The 21,257-nt window shown below is 31.8% G+C and overlaps 1 protein-coding gene across 2 annotated transcripts in view; it reads right to left on the bottom strand.

The window, feature by feature from the left end:
- Window positions 1-349: 349 nt before the first annotated feature.
- The window catches only part of Gabrg1 (gamma-aminobutyric acid type A receptor subunit gamma1), a 77,818-nt gene continuing 56,910 nt past the window's right edge, over window positions 350-21,257 (bottom strand). For both annotated transcript variants that reach the window (XM_087187555.1, XM_004849778.3), the window contains exons 4-9: window positions 16,840-17,060; window positions 15,934-16,016; window positions 13,887-14,024; window positions 13,617-13,769; window positions 9,974-10,185; window positions 350-1,265 (exon numbers count right to left, since the gene is read on the bottom strand). In XM_087187555.1, the coding sequence (XP_087043681.1) occupies window positions 996-1,265; window positions 9,974-10,185; window positions 13,617-13,769; window positions 13,887-14,024; window positions 15,934-16,016; window positions 16,840-17,060 (1,077 nt within the window). In that variant the 3' untranslated portion in view covers window positions 350-995. The remainder of the gene's footprint in view (window positions 1,266-9,973; window positions 10,186-13,616; window positions 13,770-13,886; window positions 14,025-15,933; window positions 16,017-16,839; window positions 17,061-21,257) is intronic.

Here is a 21,257-nt window from a genome sequence, read left to right on the forward strand (position 1 = left end):
ACCACAAAAAGTAAATACAAGTGCTCTTCCCTAATGATTTTATTAACTTAAAGACTGTCACACCTTTGTAGCACATGAAAAAAAGTGATCACTTCTTTTTGTATTTAATATTTATGTTGGTAGATTTTATCATCTATATTTCATAAATAGTGGAGGAAAATGAAATGGATAAATATAATTTGCTTATCATTTTTCAAATTGTATTTCAAAAACCTGCTGAAGTAGTTTCTATTTAACTTTGCAAATCCTCAAACGAAATGTAGCTGGAGTTTTGTATTTCATATTTTATAAGGAAATGGACTGTATTAAATGACAAACAAATATTAGTCATTTTATAAGTCATGTGCTATTACCAACGAGATTCATTCAGTTATTCCACAATGTATTCATAAATCATAATATCACTTTTTAACCCTACTAAATATCAACTCATAGTATAAATTAATTTAAAATCATAAGAATAAATTACTTTCTCCTCAGGAGTAAAACATCTTGAAAAAAATGCAAGGAATTCATGGCTTTTATTTATTTTTTAACAAGATATATACTAAACAGGGCAGACAAATAAAAACCAAGAAAAAAAAAATCAAGTTAAAATCCTCTTAGGTAAAAAAAAAAATAGATAAATCTTAGGCATTAGCCTCCTATTACATTGATAAATATATTTAAATAAAATATGTACTAAATTACTTCACCTTGAAAGTATATATCACAAATCCTAATAGAATATAAGTAACATAAAGAAAATGAAAATAAAATATATAATAGTATTTAAATATATTGGATTTAACAATTCATAAGTTTCATGTAAATTTAGGTAAATGAATCTCAAAGCTGATATTTTGTTTACCTATGGAAACCTAAAAATAGTCACAATACTGTTTGTATTTTAAGCATTGGTTTTTCTCCATTTTAAGTTTTAACTTCATGTTACTGAAGCACAACTGATTAAATTGGATTTGCTTAGAATTATAATTTTAGTCTAGTCATGAAATTTATAAGTAAAGATAACCAACCCAATAAACCAGATTGAACAGGGCAAAAGCTGTTGGGAAGAATATTCGAGAATAGGAGTCAATTTTGGCAATGCGTATGTGTATCCTTCCTTCCCTCCAGGATCCTGCTCTGCAGTCTTCAAAGCAGCAGAAGAAGCTGGCACAATCTTTGCCCTCCAAACACTGGTAGCCATAGTCATCCTCTCCTTGGGGCAGAGCAATGCTATTCATTGGAATCAGAGTGGAGCCAGGGTGGACATCAGGGGACACCTGAGTGAAATAATAATTGAGTTTTTCAGGCAAAGAGCAAAATAAAGGATGATTACTATGTCACCATCAAGGCAAGCTCTTACTTAGCAACACATAACTTTCCTTACATCCCAAAGATCATATAGAAAACACTTCAGAAAATGCAGTGTATATTTTATATCTTTAGAAACTTGGTGCACTATAATACTGTCAACTATGAATCTCATTCTAAAAGGAGAAAATGTTTCTATGATATTTTACACTAAAATATTTATAGTACTATGAATATACTTGTTTGCTATTATATGGTTTTTTATTTTAGTGACCATGGGAATAAATGACAATGAAGACATTGATAACACAAATCTTTTAAGAAACTCTGAGTAACACAAAAATATAAGTTTGTAGTAGTGAATAGGTGCAAATTAACATATTTTGGAGATATGCTGTTCAGGAGTTAAAACTGCAGTTTGGGGAAGAAGTGGGGTTCAGAATTTTGCTCATTCTAGCAAGGTGGCTATCCTCATAGCTGGAATTATATTAGCACCTAATTTTTTGTGACAACTGTGAAGGGTAAATCTCATAACTTATGGGGAAATGATCAGTTTTCCTTCTTGAATGGTAATAATAGATACTATTATTATTAGAGTTATTTGGGACACATATCAAGTTAACTTGTTAATGTGTTCAGGTTCTGAATAATACTTAAATGATAAAAATAATTTTTGAAAATATTAAATATAAGACAAGGTCAGAAGAACAGAGAACGTTAAGGCAAACAGTTTCGAGTCAAACAAATGTATTTTGAATTTCGAGCATTGAATAGTACAGTTCTTGAAACTTGAGCAGAAAATTTGACTGCTCTTTTGCAATTGAGATTCTGTTGTACCAATATCACAGTGCCAATAACGCTAATCTGTTTGATGATGAAATGAGATGATGCACATGAAACACCAAGCAAAATATTTGAAACAAAGTATTCAGTTGCCAGTAGATACTACTTATTGTTGCCATTACTATTATTGTTATTGCTGATGCCTGACAAGAATAAAACACAACTATAAAATCCATGATGAAGCAAACATACAGGCAATGATAACAACAAAGACTTGAGCTTCATTCAGAAAGTCACTAGAAAAAAAAAAAATACTTGAATAAAATTGCAAGTAAAATATGTATGAAGTCTTCACTTTTAGTGATTTATCATCCTTCATAATTTCTGCATATTTCCAGGGTCATCTAAATTATGCATCTTACAATTATTAAAATCAATACTTTGATTAGCTTAACATTGCATATAATGCCAAGACTATAAAAATTGTTTTCATGTATTATAAGGGGAAGTTTATTATCAGAAGTTAAGGACAAATCTTTCAAAGATTACATTTTGGGGATACTTGATTAGAGTCCAAACTTTTAGTGGGACACTGAAATTATGTAAAAACTTACAGATTGGTATTAATTTCTTTGTCACTTAATACTTAAATAACATTTTCACATGAGAGTCAGAAAGAAAAGTAGTTAACATAGAAGTTCTTTAGTTGAAAATTTTAAAGTTATTTGGCAGAAAACACATTTCATATATCACTTTGGACTGTCATAAGTAAAATACCTTGGATTTATCAGAAGAAATCAATTGTGTATGAGAGAGATGATTAAACATTAAAGTGCATAAAAATGGAGAAATACTGGAAGTAGTTCATTATAAAAATGGACTAATCTTTGTTGTTCAATATTTTGATGATTCTATTGCAATGACACTTTGACAATTTTCCAGTTTCTTTCTGCCCCTTTTCTCCCCTTCAAAAAAAAAACAAATTCATAAATTCAAAGAAGCTGCACTTCAATGAATGATGAAAGTGAACAGAAGTAGACTGCATACACACTGAGACAAATATACAAAGATCTACACAGTATCAATAAAACAAAATACTGGCAACACATAGACTTCTCACCTGGAAAACCCTGAATGATTAATGGGAAGAATATATAGATATGAGCTGCATTTATCTGAATTGCAACTCCACTACATTGGCTGCCCTCAAAAAAAGAGCAAATATTGGAAAAATAAAAATAAAACAGCTAAAGTAACACAAAAAGAAACAACATAACTGAATATCTTAAATGAATATCCTATAAGCATTGTTACAATGATCAAAAATTATAAAATACATATCTGTTTTAAAAACAGACAGGCGATAAGTATTGGTAATGAGTTCTCAATTTGAATATTAAAATTTGTAATGAACTTCTGAATGTCAAAAATTGAAATAGCCTAACAGATAAAGTATACCCAAAGAAAATACATTTCAGGAAGCTGAGGAAATGGAAATGTGAGTTTGGAAACTGTTCTTTCTCTCAAAAATGTCAGAGACATTCAATCAAAGGATAAAATGGGAATAATAAATCAATTGGCATGGAAGATACGGTATTAGTTAAATGATCGTTTCTGGATTAACAGCTGCACTGTTTGAATTAGAGAACAACTGCTGTCCAAGCAGAGAAGTAGGATGCTGATGAGTGGGTTTTGTTTTTGTTGTTGCTATTGTTTGTCTGTGTTTTTTCATATTGTTAGAACTCCATAAATTCTGAAGGAACAACAGTAAGATCATAACAACACTTCATGGAAGATTAAGACTCCTTCCTGAGATTGGTTTTGGAATGTTGTGGAGTGCCCTCATTGTTCTAACATTTATCATTTAGAGAGTATATGTGTAAGTTTGGAAGCCAGGAGTAGTTATGTTCCCCCCAACACATGAAAATATATCTGACCAGTGAAACTTTGACACATGTCCTGCTACTGGAGAATAATCAAAAACAACATTTGAGAACCAACAATACAAATGAAAAACATAATGATGAGCACTAGATTACTGACTCTAACAATTCAGGAAGCAAGAGAACATTAATTCTGGTAATTAGTCTACTCAGAAATGCATGAGGAGTTAATGCATCCATTGGAAAGAAAACAAAGGGAGAATAGTTGGAAAATTACAATTTCTCAGAAATTGAAAAGGTTATTGTAAATTTGAAAAAGCTCAAAAAGTTTTAAAATAAAATCTTGAATTTGTCCATTGTGTAGAGAGAAAAATATGTCAAAGAAAAAGATGATGGTGTGAAAATCTAGAATACATGCTTAACCTAAGAAGTATTAAAAATCTATATAACAGTAGTTTTAGGGAAAATCAAGAAACTATGGGACAAAATCTATCAAATTCCTAGAAGTAAAAGACAGCAATATTAAGTAATAATGTAAAGTATGATTTAAAAAGTCTTTCATTGTGAGAAAAAATTTTACATCACGGGAAACGTGATAGAAAATAGCAAAGAAATTAAAAAGGTTAAACTAAAATAATAATCAGACAGGAGTTAGAATTAATCACAATAATAAATTCAGATTTTAAAGTTTTGAATTTAATATGGTAACTTAATAGTTTAAGATAAAATTTAATATAACTATCAATTGTTCAGATGAAATATTGAGAGAGAATGAGACAATAGGAAAGGTACTTTTTCTTTTCCACCAAAGAGCTAATCTTTTAGCTTTTTCTCTGATACATTAAAATTTGCTGCACTGAGAATTAGAAGTAAAATGAAAGTAATCATTAGAGGAATGTAAAAGCATAAGTGGTAAAAATGTGATTAATTTTGAGAGATAAGACTAACAGTGCTAGGTAAATAATTTCATTTTTCATTTGTACATTATTGTTCTATTTGTCTCTATTGCATACACATATTAATATTATGTTAAAATTTGTTTTTTAAATGAGAATTTTACTCAATAATTAATTTGTTTCTTTTCAGCGGTAATAGTCTGTGGTACTTTTGATAAGAAGAGAAATATGAAAAGATGTTACTTAGATGTCAAAATGAAAGACTTCTTGATGATATCCAGAAGAGCATCATAGAACCACTGTGACAACTGAAATTAAATGATCACTCTATTTGTCGAAAACATCCACCATGCACTGATGTTTTACAATTACTTAGGCAACCTTTTGCTGCCTTTTACGTTTCACTAATTTGATCCCTGCTGGGAGCTTGGCCAAATATAACTTCAGGGAAAAAACTTTTTATAATTTGTGAAATAGTAGATTGATTCAGTTTTTCATTATTCTATTATGTACTCTGAAATATAGATGAATTCTTAATCATGAAGATAATCCACTGACTGGAAAGAATATCACTTGTTTGTAGAGAAGAGGCTGTGGGTTGGGGAGTTGCAGGAAAAATACACAAACCCTTCCACATTATCTCCAACTTAATATTTTGCCCTCACAGTATGCTTCTTTTTGAACTATAGCAATAGTTGCAAGATTTATCTCCCTACCTCTTTACCACTTGAATATATACCCTGTTATTTCTACTTATGCTTCAAGACTATTATTGCAAATATTCCATCCTGCTTAAAAATGTATATAACTTATCAGTATTCATAAGACAAAGTTTCAACTTTCAGCATGACACTGGAGACTTTAAACAACTTGGCCATAGAAAAGTAGTTTACTTTTCTGTCCTTAACATGCGTCATTTTCTTCTTGAGGTTCCTATTTTCTAAAAGAGCACTGTTCAAGGAAACTTTCTGCTCTGGTAAGACTGTACTGTATTTGTCTTTTTCAGTACACAAGCCTCTTGTCACATGTGACTACTGAGCACTTGAAATATGTCTAGTGTTATTAAGATTTAAATTTTGAATTTAGTTTAACTTTTATTAATTTTAAATAACCTAGCCATATGCAACTAGAGGCTATTGTATAAAGCTCAACTTTGCTCACAGTTCTGTCTTCAATGGTTCTCTCTGTCTTCAATATTCTCCCTAACTTACTCTTCTCAAATTGCAACTTATTCTTCAAAAAACTATTCCCATAATGTTACATGTTTTCAAAAATTTTCTCTGCCAAACTTCCTTTAGAAGACTAGTTTACATGCTTTTTGAACAAATTATTTACACTTGAAATGATAGGAAACCTCCACTCCACTGTGACCCACATAGCCATAAACCTCTTGTCAACACTATGTGCCTGTTGGATCAATGCTTCACAGATTGTGTTATATCAAGAAGGTCTTCAATGCTGGGGAGTAGCCATATAGCCTCAGCTTTTTGGCACCTGTCTATTCCAATAAGAACATTTCTTCTGAAAGGATATCTTGTGTTCTCATAAAACATTATTTACATTCATTGTATAAAAATATTCAGCTTCTAAAAAAAAGTATGAGAAGCCACCCATCTCATTGTCAATTCTCTTACCTCTTCATTTACTTTTAATTTTTATATTAAACTGTCATTTTTATTTTACTTTACTGTCTTACATTTGCATTGGGAATCAATTTTCTAAACTAGACTTGAAGAACCCTGAATGTGGAAAACACATTCCATTTCTTTTTGTCTCCAAAGTACCTTGCCTATGATCAGTGAAATATATATTCTGTCATTTTATGTTTTCATCAAACTGAGAGATTAAAAATAAGAAACTCCTATTCTCAAATAAGTAAAGCAGGATTCCAATGTAAGTATAACATGGCTTTCTGAGGTTCTGATCTCCTGTTGGCTAAATAATCAAGTTTCAATATGATGTACTCTTAGTTGACAATGGCTTATTTACTATAATTGCCTCTCAGTGACCATTACCTCTACCAATTAAGGGTCTTGATGACTTGGTTATATAGTTAACTTCTCAGATCTTCTCAAAAATGAAATCTGAAATAATTATACTTAAATCATTTTTAATTACTGGTAATAAAAAATCATATATTGTATGGGAATGAGTACCAATTCAAATGTCATTGATAGGCACAATAAAAAAGAAAAGAATAGAAATAAAAATAAGGGAAGAAGGAAGGAAGGGAGAAAATAATAAATACTTAATGTGGAGAGGAAGATATAAAATATCTTTATTAGTTTATATTTTTCTTAAACGATTCCCTGAAGCTAAAAATCTATTGCATTTAAATCTCATCTCTACTTAAAGGAAACAACCCACGACATCCTAGGATCCTTAGGTAAGCAGTTGGAGATGTCAAGAATAGGATTTTAATTTTGCTTAATAGCCAATATGATGATCCTTCAGTAACTCCAGCCACAAATAATCAAAAGAAAAAAAGAGGCCAACATATGCTAAATTTCAAGCTAGTCATTTTGTGGCTATTAAAAAAAGGACATAGAAGGACAAAGAAAGAGTCAGAGAGAAAGAGGAGATGAAGCCACAAACAACTAAACCAAGAATAAGGACAGGATGCTGCAAGACGTCTGGGTCTAGGTAGCACATTTAATTTTCCTGACTGGAAGAGGAGCCATGGAATGTGGAGTCTACAAAGCCAAATAGAAGATTTACAACAACAGCGAATGGAGCTGGCTTGTCTGTTCCTTATAAAAGTACATTCTGATTTACCTGATCAGCAAGACCATACAGCTAACCACTGAACCAAGCAGAAATTCAGGTTTGACAACTTATCTGCTTTGCTTTCAAAGTACTACTTGTGATGAAAGCACTCATAAAGCACATAAATGAACAACAGAAGAAAAGAAAGGCTAGAACACTTTGTTTTGGATGGCTGTACAAATATGTTTGGCTCCCAGGTAGTCAATTATAATATGCCAGTTGGATTCCTGCAATTTGCAATTCAGTAAATCAAAGCCATTTTTTATTTTTTGGTTGTACTAGACATTGAATTTAAGAGCATCACATTGAACTATATTCACACCTTTTTATTTTTATACCCCCACTTTCTTTTTTTTTTATTTTGAGACAGAGTCTCATGACGTTGCTAAGTTGCTCAGGCTTGTCTCAAATTTGTGATCCTCCTGCCTCAGCTACCAGAATGCTAGGATTACAGGCAGGTGCCACAATGCCTCACTGTCACTTAACATTTATTCATTAATCTTCCATCTTCAGTTTTTTTCTTCCTGGGTTTGATGCTAAATTTTGAAGCCTCTAACATGCAGGTTATTTTCTTAAGTAATCATTCTATAATACAGTAACAATTCTAGAATTCTTTTTATATACATTTAATTTTAAAGGATTGAATGACATAATTTTAAGGTTTGAATTGCAGTGTTTCAGCTCTCCCGAGTAAGCGTGCCATCCAAAACAATGGTCCAGAGTACATGATCTGGGGACAAATGAATAGCTGATGTCCTTACAGTTTACCCTTGTTTGGTGTCCTGTCCTTCCATGGTGTAATAATGGTTCCTACATTAGATGTTATTGGAATGAAAGCAGAAAATCCATGTGACATTGGATATTGTCTGGCTTTTCATTTATGTTTTTGTTCTAAGTATTTCCAATCACAATTTCCACAAGTAAAGACTTGAAGGTAGGAATTCAACATAAGTATGAATGAGTAAATGATAAAATTGAAAAAGCTAGATGCTTGGGCCTAATTAAAGGAAAATAGTAGAAAACTTTCATTTAAAAAACTAAAAAGTTTATAATGGATATTAAAGTTGACCAACTTGTTCTCTGATGTGTTCCCTTGGGAATAATACCAAATCCTACAGATAAGCTAAAATGATGACAGATGAGAGATTCAGAGATGGATTACACAACACAATTTCTCCACTTTCTAATGTCAGCAATGTGCTCTGCTTTCTTAGAATATTGTGATAATCTCAAAACAAAATATATCAGAAAACATACTTGGCCTATAATCTCTCTTAAAAGTAATGACCATTTTTAAATGCAAGGAAAATATTATAAAGAAATTAACAAAAAATGGAGAGAGGAACACAGAATCCTACAATTTACTAAGTTAGGTAAAATTCAAAACTTCAGGCCTCATTTTATGTCCACTAGTGTGGGCGGATGAGCTTGCCATGCATGCACAGATGTTTTATACAATCTTCATTTATTTGAGTATTTTGGACCAAATTTGCTTTTGAAACATTTACTGTAATTAGTGATAAAGCATACTTTTTGATTTGAAAGAAATAAATGCCTCAATTTTGGAGTCCAATGGGAAAAAATGAACATATATGGTCACAGCCTGGTTTTGGCACCAAGAAAGATTTTGGTCTGAGTCCTGCACCTTTCACTTAATTAACTGTCCTTGTGCACAATTCTGAGTGATTCTTTCATTTATGCTCTGAACATAAAAGAAACCATCCATGTCAAATGCTCAGAGTGCTGCCTGGAGTACTCAATAAGTGTGAGATATTACTTTCAGGTTGTCATAATTACTATCATAAAAAGAAATTAAAATAAATCAGCCAGTACTTAAGTATATGAGAATCAATAAAATCAATTTTAATATATATACTGCTGTGATATAAATTAAGGTAGATATTATGTAATTGGGATGGGAAAATAAAGAAGTACAAGTACAAAAATAAAAGAATTTTATGGCTGTGATATTCTGACATTAAAGAAGGATATTAATCTCTTAAATTAATTGTATAGGGCACACATTATTAGAAATCCATATCCTAATACAAAAATATCATTAAAGAGAAATCTTTAATAATATTTTAAGCAGAAATAATATAATACTTGTGGAAAATTTCGTAGTATAAGAAATCATTCTTTACAAGGGACACTCAGTAAGAATCGTGGAGAAATAACAAATATACTTTTCTTGGCAATGTTAAATTCCCCAGTTGCACTTTAATTTTACTTTTCTTCTGTCCTAAACCCTCAACCATCATTATTACACTAAGCAAATGTAACACGAATATTCAAAAACAGAAGCTTCAGGTAAATTGAGGTTTATGCAATAGAGATTTTGTAACATACCAAGGCCCTGTTTTTTATCTTCCTTTCTCTTGTTGTCTTGCCCTTTTTGTTGCTAGTAAAATAATGCAAGGTTCCATATTCCATTAAGGCTGCAAAAACAAAAATGAAACAAACAGAAACAAAGAGATCCATCGCAGTCACATAAGAAACCTTAGGCAAAGACTTCCTGGCAATTGTACTCAGGGTTGTCATAGTCAAAACTGTAGTGATACCTGTGGAGAGAAGGAAAAAAAAAATAGAAGATTAAAAATGATGTAACAAACTGTGATTCATTGTGATTTGGCAATATTGTGAGTTGAAATAAACAATGGAAACAAAAGGATATGATTACTAGTCATTTACAGAAAGAATTACTGGTAACCATAGCTACATGATGTTAAATGCCTTTCTGTCTGTGTGAATTTTAATCATTTAAATTACTGTGAAGCAAGCTGACTCCCGATGCTCTTCCTTCTTTTCCTCCATAGCAATGAAATTATCAACTTTTTACCAGGTGTGTGCTTGCCCAGAACAACTTTGTCACCTTTTACTCAGTGGAGTGTGACCACTGGCCAAGATCTAGTGAAGTGGAGATATGGACTGAAAGCAATGTCTAAATGATGACATTAAACGATGGGGAATGCCCTTCTTTCTCCCCTCCTCATATTCTGCTGGAATACAATGGTCAGAGCACCAGAATCCTCTTAGACCAACCATAAAGGAATCTGGAAGTTCAAATCACCAATGATGCAGCAGAAAGCTAGAAGGAACCTGAAATCCTCATACTACAATGTCCCTTATCATTTTGGTAGATATCTCTGAACTTGCACAGGAGAAATAACTGCCTTTTGATAAAACTGAAGCACAAGTGATTGGCGATCTTCTGCTATACATATTTAAAGCATAGTGTTTTCTTACATGACAACTGGAATCTATTTTTACCTCAAAATGTAAGTGAAGACTACAATCGTGGAAGGGAATATTTCAAAAACACTGAGTAAATATTTATATGTATAAGACTTCAGCACATGTAATAGAGATATGCCTAGGAGCCCCACCCTGTGTGTATATTTTTGAAAATGAGTGTTTGTCTTTATCTATTGGCCATCTTGGGTCCTTATCACTATTAATCTTAGGTCACCTAAATCACAGAGGCGCTTGTTATCTCTTCTTATTAAATTGCCATCATTGTCTTTCTTTACCTCAAAAAAAGTATCTTATAAATAGAATTACTCTCTTAAAAGTACTAAATATAATGCTGAATGCTTCTTAATTTGGCAAATACATATAGAATAGTGACTTCTACAATGAAAGGAAAATTAGAAAGAGATGCAGCAGCAGCATCTTTGGTATGGTGAGGGCAGTAGCCATGACTTTCCCTTAAGAGTCCATTGAAATATGCCCTAACAGTTCCTCTCACATACCTGTCTTTTTAGTCTCATGAGTTATTAAGATTTAAAACAAGAAACAAAGAAACATGTTCAATGCACTTGGAATCAAAGAGACAAACTGCTTTAGGTAAATTTAATCTCTCACTTCTCCACTTATTAGCTTAAAGAAAGCTCTTAACTCCTCTCATGGAAAAAACCTACACAATAATATTTATTATGACAAATATACAAAAATGATTTAATTTAGTTTTTTCCTCTTAGATACTTAGTTAATGAATTTAGATCTTCCTTTTTAATATTGCTAATTTAAAGATATAATTTTCTAAATAGTGCATTAGCTGAATTTATATGTTAAATTCTTATTAAAATTTAGTTTACGATGCTAAATTCCTATTTCTTATTCACCCAAAAGTTATCTAAAAGATCATTTTTATTTCAAAATATTTGAGACCATTATTAGTTATTTCTATTAACTTTTACTTTCATTTTCATCAGAAAATATATCCAATATCTTAGTCATTTAAATTTTATTGAAATCTTGGTTGATGTTCAACATGCAGTTGAAAATGTTATGTACACTGTGTGGTGTTCAGTAAATACCAATCAGTTCAAGTAGTTGATAATTTCATTCAGATTTTCTACATTTTGAATGACATTTTTTTCTTGTAGTTGTAACAGGGAATGAGAAAGGGATGTTAAAAAGTCCAATTATGGTTACAGGTTTTTCCATTATTCTTGACAGTTTTTACTTTAATTATTTTGCAATCAAAGCTATATTTTAATGTTTTTATATATAGCAAATGAATGCAAGTCTCCCATTTTCTTCGACTTCCACACATTTTTGAGGAAAACATTAAATCTCAACATTCTCAGAAGACAGAGCAAGATTTATAAAACTATTTTTGGTTTCTTAATTATGTCCCATCCTTACAGGAAAATTCTTGCAATTACTGTGTGTTTTGATTCTGTTATCAATGCTTGCATTTAATTTCAGTTTATTAAAACACTATTACATATCTGTTTTATGAGGCAAGAAAAACTGCAGTAGATTTCAGCTTTCAGAATTCTCTTCTTAAATTTAATAATTAATATCAGAGTGGCTAGCTTGGGAACATGATGAATTTCCTATTAAAATATCTCTGTAACTATGATAGTAAGTCAACATTTATGATATTAAATGGATAATATAATATCACTTCAGATATCATCGTTATTTCCTTCTTGGTTTTCCTTGTTCAAATCCTTAAACTCCAAAGAAAACTGCATGTCCAAGTATACAGTAAAATGCTGTAGATTTATTGCTGCCACTTCACGTGATTTAAGATTTATTTATTAGTGTAATTATTTACCAGATATCATAGGAACCAGATGGAAAACTCTTCAATGTTAGAAATAGAAAATTTCTAAACTATAACTTTAAAGGCACAAATGACAGTAGTGTTATTCATGTCCTGCACTGATCTTGGAAATGAATCAGATGATTAACAAGTTTTCTGTGTATCAACATGCAAATGAAAGTTATCATTGTCTTTTTATTCCTGCTTCTTTCTTTCAGTTTTTTTCCCCATTAAGTTTATTGGTACATTTTAGGTATAAAATATGATGACATTCATCATTGGGAATTTTACCTTTACATGATATATTTTGGTTCTTATTTTTTCTGCATCCCTTCCCCTCCCTTCAATGCCTCATGTGTAGTAATTAACTACTTTTTTTCTTATAGGATATTATTATTTAAATATATTGCTACAGGAAGAGAACAAAAATCCATTTTATTGAGGATGAATTATAAATTATATTTTTAATCAGTGTTATTTTACATACAACTGTCAGATACATTTGGATTAATTACACATTTTATATATCACAGAAGCAAGGGAGCTTCCTGTTCTTTTCAGAGACCTACCCTTTGGAACAGTTGATTGTTCATTAGCAGCATTGTAAGACCAAAGGATTTCAAAACCATCAAAACACACGCCGGGAAGTGAATGTAATTATTAGTCATTCAGCTAATATCTAAATTAAACCTTGAAAATCAATTAAAAGTACTGATAAATATAAGGAATTTTCTGAAATTTTAAGTTCTTGTTACACTAGTACATATATATATATTCCATTAGTATATATTTCATTACATATATATATATATATATATATTCCATTAGTTTCTGTGCAAACTTGCTGGAATATTTCTAATATATACATCTATAAACTTTAATTGCACTAAAGTTTTTAACTCCTATGCTATTATAGCAAAACATTAGATATTATACCCAGTGATGTTCTCGCAGGTACTGCATCTTTATTGATCCAAAAAGACACCCAAGAAAGAACAACTGTTAGAATACATGGAATGTAGGTCTGAATAGTGAAGTATCCCATTCGTCTGCTCAGGTCAAAAAAAATTGTCATGATAACATAATCCCCTGAAAGAAAAAGAATATGGTTTATTTTGGTTAGAAAATATATATTCTAACCCATACATTTAAATAGCAATGCCATTTAGTGCTAGCACAATTCACTGGTGCATATAGTCTCCTTACCAGAGATTGTGTGAGCAATTTCAGTTGAGTTTCTTAAACCCACAAATGCAAATTGATATAATCTCCAGTATTTAGGATCAGCCACTTCTACAGAAGGCTTTTTCCATTTATATTCAATTTCATTTTTAGGGTATCCATCTATAGGAAAATTTAAAAGAATAATATGTAGATTTGCAGGATCCAAATCAGATATTGTTACAATAACAACATTACACAATGACAAGGTCTTGAAAATTCCTTTGTTTGTTATTATAAAATATGCCAAATAGAAAAAATACTGAATGAAATATGTATATACAGTTTAAAGAATAATCCTGTAACGTTTATTTCATGCTGGTATGCTGATTTCAGAGGCAACTTTTCTTGGTGCATTTAGTGGCTTGTGTTGTGTGCATTTTTCATGTGACCCTATGTATCTGTCTTTTGTTTCAGGTTTCCAATTGTTAGATGGATTTGGGGGTTAAAAATATTTGTCTATTTGTAATCATCTGTATATTTTTGGAAATATAATAATATGAAATTTTTAATTATTTCTCTTTTTTTACCGTGAAAGATTTTATTTTATTTTATTGCTTCCCTCCAAATATACCTTTTTTCTGGAAAACACAAACATGCACATTGATGGCAAGTCTTATAAAGAAAAGCTGAATATAACTAAGCTGTGAATCAGTAAAAATAATACAAACAAAAGCTTAAATGATACTGTGTGAAAAGATTTGCAGGTAGGCAAAGATTTTAATTTTAGAAAATGGGCAATTCAAGTCAAAATCAACACATGAAAGACAGGCTTCGTTTTAATACAAAATTTTTTCCCACCACCACAGTTTATAAACCTTTTGTGAGATGCGCATGAGCACGGACCCGAGAAACAGTGTTCAAGTGGCAGCAGGCGGGCGCTGTCACTTTGCCTTGTTAGAACCAGTTATGATATGTGCAATTCCAATGATACTGCTTCTCAGAATTCAAAACTGGAGCATAACCATGATATTTGAAATATCTTAGCTTACGTTTACTTTGATCTTGTCAGAAATAAACTTCTAAGCTTAGCACTGTTAAAAAATGTGTTTAGGGCCAAGGATGTAGCTCAGCGTCAGGGCACCTGCCTGGCCTGAGTTCAATCCCTGGTACTCCCAAAAAAATATATTTAACAAAGACATGGGGTTGACTTAAATTTCACTTTACAGGAAAGAGAAAATTACAGTTTGTCATGAGAGCACTTTTAACAAGTTTGACCTATGCCCCCATCCGTAGTTAGGCTAACTGTATCCTGGAGCAGGTGGCTGTGAAATGGTTGGTCTACATATTACAGAGAGTTCATTAATTAACTTTATTTCCCAAACAGTATATAATTTTACATGATCTCTTTCTTTTAAGTAATTTTATTGGTACATTTTAGGTATACAATATAATGACATTCATCATTGGAGATTTGTACCTTTACATAATACATCTTGATTCTTATTTTTTCCCCATTCCCCTTCCCTCCCTTCAACCCCTCCACTCCTCTCTATTTACAAAGACTTTGTTTCCATTTTTCATTTTCTCATGTTAATTCCATTCCCGTCTTTCCTTTCCCCTCTACCCCTCCCACATCTCCTTCCCCTTTGCACCTTGATCTCTTATCAGTAATGAAATAAAATAACTGTCTTCTCTGATAATTTACTTAAGAACTTATATTTCCTTTTCTCTTATTTTCTTTTATTCTGTGGGGCTCTATACTGCGTTTTTCATATTTCATATTCATTCTAATTTCAGAGTAGATAGTGTGTGATGGGAATACACAGAGACATGGGAACCAGATACTTAGCAACTCTCCATCTCATGACATTGACTTTTAAAATTTGGGTTGTAATGAAATTATTCTCTTACTTTTATATGCAATATTAGTGAAACAAATGCAATATTTATAATTATTTTACCTAACAAATTTTACCTAGCATATCTATACTTTTTGAAAATTGTGTTTACTCCATTTTATTTTACATTTTTAAAGAAATAGTGTTTAAGCCTAAAATTATGTGAAATCATTAATTATTTTATTACTTACAGCTTGAAAATTCCAGTGGACAGGAGTGCTCATCCATAGGAAAGTTATGGAGCTGAAGATAACATTCTGCATTAATTGTCAACCTATGTAGATGGAAAAATAAATATTGAATAAAGAAATGGTTTTAATCATTAAAAATATCTTGCTTAATTTTAAAATATGATTTGGCCTACAATAACAAAGTATGATATATTAGAATATAGTAATGATACTAAAGTCAAGATCTCGAATTGTAATATTATAGCATTAATAATTCTAACTTGGAAAATTCTAAAATTTTTGCTCTCTAAAAAATTCAGTTATCTCTGTATATGTTCCAGTATGATCTCTGGATTTAACATTTCAAAATTCATATTTTAGAATCTCTGCAAACATACACATTCACATGCACATGTGCATACATGTGCAAGATGAATACATTTTACATTAGTAAGTTTGCTAATATTTTCTAAGAATGAAATGATTCTTAATATACAGGTACAATATGTTGAAGGAAATGAATTAAATACATTTGAACTTTATACATCAGTCCATTTTGAGGGAAGTTTTATAGTCCGTTCTTGATAATCTGATTATAAAATTCTGTAACAGGATGAGCTCGTAGAGAAAAATCTCAGTGAGTTACATTATAGATTTAAAAACATTAGTGATCATGTAACAACCTATTTTCCATCTAGAAAAATAACTTAAAACTGGGAGGTTTTTTTTCTTTAGCTCCAGAACTTTTTATATAGTAGTAACTGAGTTTTTAAAAGTATTGCCAGAATATTTCACCATTTGGATTTTAGCAAAGGAAAGGAATACCATATTTCCTGCATTGCAAGTTTGAGGAAGAAAACTTTACAAGCTAGTCATGTGTTAGTATAAATAAATTAGAGCAACTATAAATTTATAGAGCAGTATTACCTTAGGGTGTAAAGAACTCGTCCGTTATTCCAAATTCGCAGCAGACGATTAGGAGTTGTTATCCAGTGTGCATCTGATTTTCTTGAGTTTCTGAAGAAAGTGTCAGGAATCCAAATTTTTCCAACCATATTACTATTAAGCATAAGCACCTTCATAGTACTATTGAATTTCAGTCGACTGTCGAACCAGGTTTGGGCAAAAATTATATCTATTGTGTATTCCTAAAAGATTCAAAGAGTAATTAATTTTAGTAAAACCACTATTTTTATATTTTCCTTAGAAGATTTAATTTTTATATAATAAAATTTCCATAAGTAAATAGCGCTTACACTCAGTCTTTCTGGAGGAAAAAAATGTCATTGTCTTAACTCTTCTTTTTAATTATTTCCTGAGTTACTGAAAATACAATTCAAAATTTGCAGTAATTTCAGTTGCCTGGTATGACTCTAGTCCCTTCTGTTTTGTAAGTCATACTCAAGGTTTTATAAGATGTGAGATATAGCCAATATGATAAAAGCAAATTATCTTAATGTTGACAATGATACTAATTTTTGTGACATTTAAAATATGCTGAAGTGACAAAAAAATCACAAATTAATATAAAACCAAGACACAAATTTTCAACAAATTACCTAGAAGTCTTTACACTGCCCTTAATCTGAAAGATTGATTTTAATTATTTATCTCCATTTGTTTTAAATTTTTTAAAGCCACCACAATATTGAGAAATTATAACACGCCAAACACTATGTTAAGATTTTGAAGCCAGGCATGGTGGTACAGCCTGTAGTCCTGCACTCGAGGGAGTGGAGGCAAGAGGACTGCAAGTCTGAGCCCAGTCTGGGGAACTTAGAAACTCAGAAACACTCTTTATCAAAATGAAAACATAAAGAAAAAACAGCTGGTGATGCAGGTCAATGTGAAGGCCCTGGGTTCAGTCCCCAGTACTAGAAAAAAAAGTTTTGCATGTATCACATCACTATATATTTTTTAAATCCTGTGAAATATTAAATATATAATGCTATATTAACATTTATTTGGTAATAGAAAAGTAAAATAATTCTCTGCATATCCCACAGTTAATAATCAGTTGATAGAGGTCCCATTTGACCCAGCTGTTCCCCTGCTGGTTATCTACCCAAAAGAATTAAAAGAATCATACCACAGCGATATATGTGCACCCATGTTTACAGCGGCACAGTTTGTAATAGCTAAAGCTTGGGAACAGCCCAAGTGCCCATCAACTGGAATCTGGATAAAGAAGATGTGGTTTTTTAGTAAAATGGAGTACTACTCACCCATAAAGAATGAGAAACTAGAGACATTTATAGCTAAATGGATGCACATTGAGGCCATACTCTTAAGTGAAATAAATAGGACACACATGTATAAATACTGAATCATTTCTCTGTGTGAGACTCTGAAAGTGTAAATAAGGATTAAAATGATTTAAACAAATAATTGATAATGTGAAATAGGAAGAAAAGGGGCAAAGAAAGGGAAAATGGGAGGGGTAGGGGAAAGGAAAGAAGGAAAAGGAAAAATTATGAGAAAAAAAATGGAAACAAAGTCTTTGTAAATAGGGAAGGGTGGAGGGGATGAAGGGAGGACAGGGAATGGGGAAAAAATAAGAATCAAGATACATCATGTACAAGTACAAGTACCCAATGATAAATGTAAATGTACCATTTACCTAAAATGTACCAATAAAAGAATTTAAGAAAAAAAATAAACAGTTAATATGGAAACATCCACTGCATGGCTGAATCTGTAGCCCAGCTATAATATAAATACAAATAGTGGTGCTCAATGTGAGGACTGGTAAGTTCTAAGACAGGAGCAAAGACTTTCTCCACAATCAGCAGGTAACTATAAATAGAAAGTTGAATGATTATGAGAGAACTTTCAGGAGGATGCAATTAGGTATTAACTATCTTTGTAACCTGACAAATAAGTATTAAACATTATTTGAAAAACATAATGAATAAGAATTCAGCAACCACAAGTGCCCTAGAGAGGCATGTGTGTGAGTGTGTGAATGTGTTTGTGTGTGTGTGCACAAACATACAACTTTGAAATTAAAAGAGGAAGAAAAACAAATTGAAAACTATGAGTTATTAAATGTGTTATTGGTGGAAGGGATTGGTTATTTTCAGTTGACTTGATATTTGTAATTGTACCTGAAGAGAAACATTTAACATAAAAAATGAAAGCATCATTGGGAGCTTATTAATGAATGAAAAAATATGCCAGGGAGAAAAATACAGGATGAGGAATCAAATTATTAAGGAATTTAGATCAAATCATGGTTTGAAGACAGAATACCTACTTAGTTTAGCTGAAATAAACAAATAAAGTAATAGGAATGCTTCATTTTACCATTATTAAAAAGCAATGTTGCAATTTTGGAAGAGCACATATATGGTATTATTTAAAAGCCAATATGGCTCCAGATATTACACAATTGAATATGAGATGAATGTTTGATATGGGATTTAATATATTCAGTACATATATATGAACATATATATAGTATATGTGTGTATTATGCATTATCTCTCCATGTAATGATTCACTGTGTGATTATTCAGTTATCTACTCATACACTTGTCACCTATTATATGCCAATAGTTGTTTTCCATGAATCTGAAGACATGAAGTCCTTGTGCACAAAAGTACCTGAATTTTCATGTAGTACTAGCTGCCATGTTCAAGTAACTTGGTGAAAGAAATAATTATGATTTTGTTTCTTGGATTTTGATATGGGAGGCACACAATCAGACTGTGCCAAAAATAATTTTGCAACCAATAAGCCTTTTAAATTCCACATCCATAACCTTGCTGATGCACTCTTTCTAACTCTAGCTGAGACAGATTGCAAACACATTCCATAATATTAGTAATGAAGCATATGTCTGCTGCAGATGACCAAACATTTTATTGGGTAATATGAGAGCAGTGGTACATAATATGGGCGTGCATTTAGTAGGGCCAATGAATCCCATAGGCAATTTGACTGATAAAACTTCTTGAGCCTCCTGGAAAACTCCTGGACTAAGGTTACATTTAATCTCCATTCTAGCCTCCTTGTCCAGTCAGATGTCTTTATAAATTTTTAAATCAATTATGACTTATTCAAGTAGCCTCTTCACATGACACAAATGACTATTCATAGACTAATAGTAAAATCATGCTAATGACATGGTTTTGAGTTTTGATAGTGTCATAGTCACTTTCATCATCGCTGGAACAAAATAACTGACACTCAAAACTTAAAGGAGGAGAGATTTATTTTGGCTTATGTTTCAGTCCAAGATCAGCTGGCTCCCAAGAAAAAATAGCATGGCCATGGGAGAGAGACATAATAGAGGAAAAGCTGCTCCTGTCATGATGGCAGAAAAGCAGAGGGCACCAAAGGAGGAGCCTGGAAGGGAGAGATATCCCTTCTGAGCCATGGTCCACAGTGATCCTTCTCCTGTGACCAGGAGCCATCTCTCAATACTACATTTAGTTATAAACTGAGTAGCATGCTCCCATCATGCCATCACCTCCTGAAACCCCCATCTATGAGCACATGAGGCTTTGGGGGAAGGTCTACTTATAAACCATAACACATAGTAAGTGTAGAGAGAGGGCTCATTCTCACACCATGGTAAACCCTGAAAGAGTATTTAGTCAACACTATTTGGAGGAATTATGTCATATTTTTGGATGAGATCAAACTGCAGAAACTGATTAAGATACCAACCAGGATTATGCCTTGACATATATCCAACACTGGCTGGTAGAGAGAAGCTCATGCTATTCAGTAACTGTACCTACTAGCAGTATTCCAAATTAACAGGACATTAGAGGTGCCATTTGAAAATTGTGTATGGGTGGAGTTTCATAAGCAGCTGTGTGATACATGCATACATGCATACTCAGGTTTATAGCAGCATATGTCACAATAGCTAAATCTTAGAAACAGCATATATATGTTCATCAACAGAAAAATGGATGCAAATGTGGTATTTATACACAGTGGAATACTATATTGCCATAAGAAAGGATAAACTAGAGTCTTTCATAGTAAAATGGATGCACCTTGAGACCATACTATTAAATGAAATAAATCAAACACACAGGTTAAAGATCATATGGTTTCTCTTGGATAAGAAACTCAAAATATGAAGAACAAAATAAAAAATAGGTAATAGGAAGTAGGGAGACAGATGTTTTCCAAATGGGAAGGAGACCAAGAGATGGAGAGAGGCAGAAGAGGAAGGAAAGAGGATGAAAAAGGGAATTATGATGTATTACGTACATGCACCACGCCACAAAGAATGAGATTAAAAGTAGTAAATGTATTAAAAGTATGTACTAATAAAAAAAAACTGAGAAAACAACAGATGAAAAGTTTTCTACTAAGAAGTGTC

This window comes from Heterocephalus glaber, unplaced genomic scaffold (genome assembly GCF_053883595.1).
Source record: "Heterocephalus glaber isolate CG9 unplaced genomic scaffold, H.glaber_assembly_v1.0 deba00001509, whole genome shotgun sequence".
NCBI lineage: Eukaryota > Metazoa > Chordata > Mammalia > Rodentia > Bathyergidae > Heterocephalus > Heterocephalus glaber.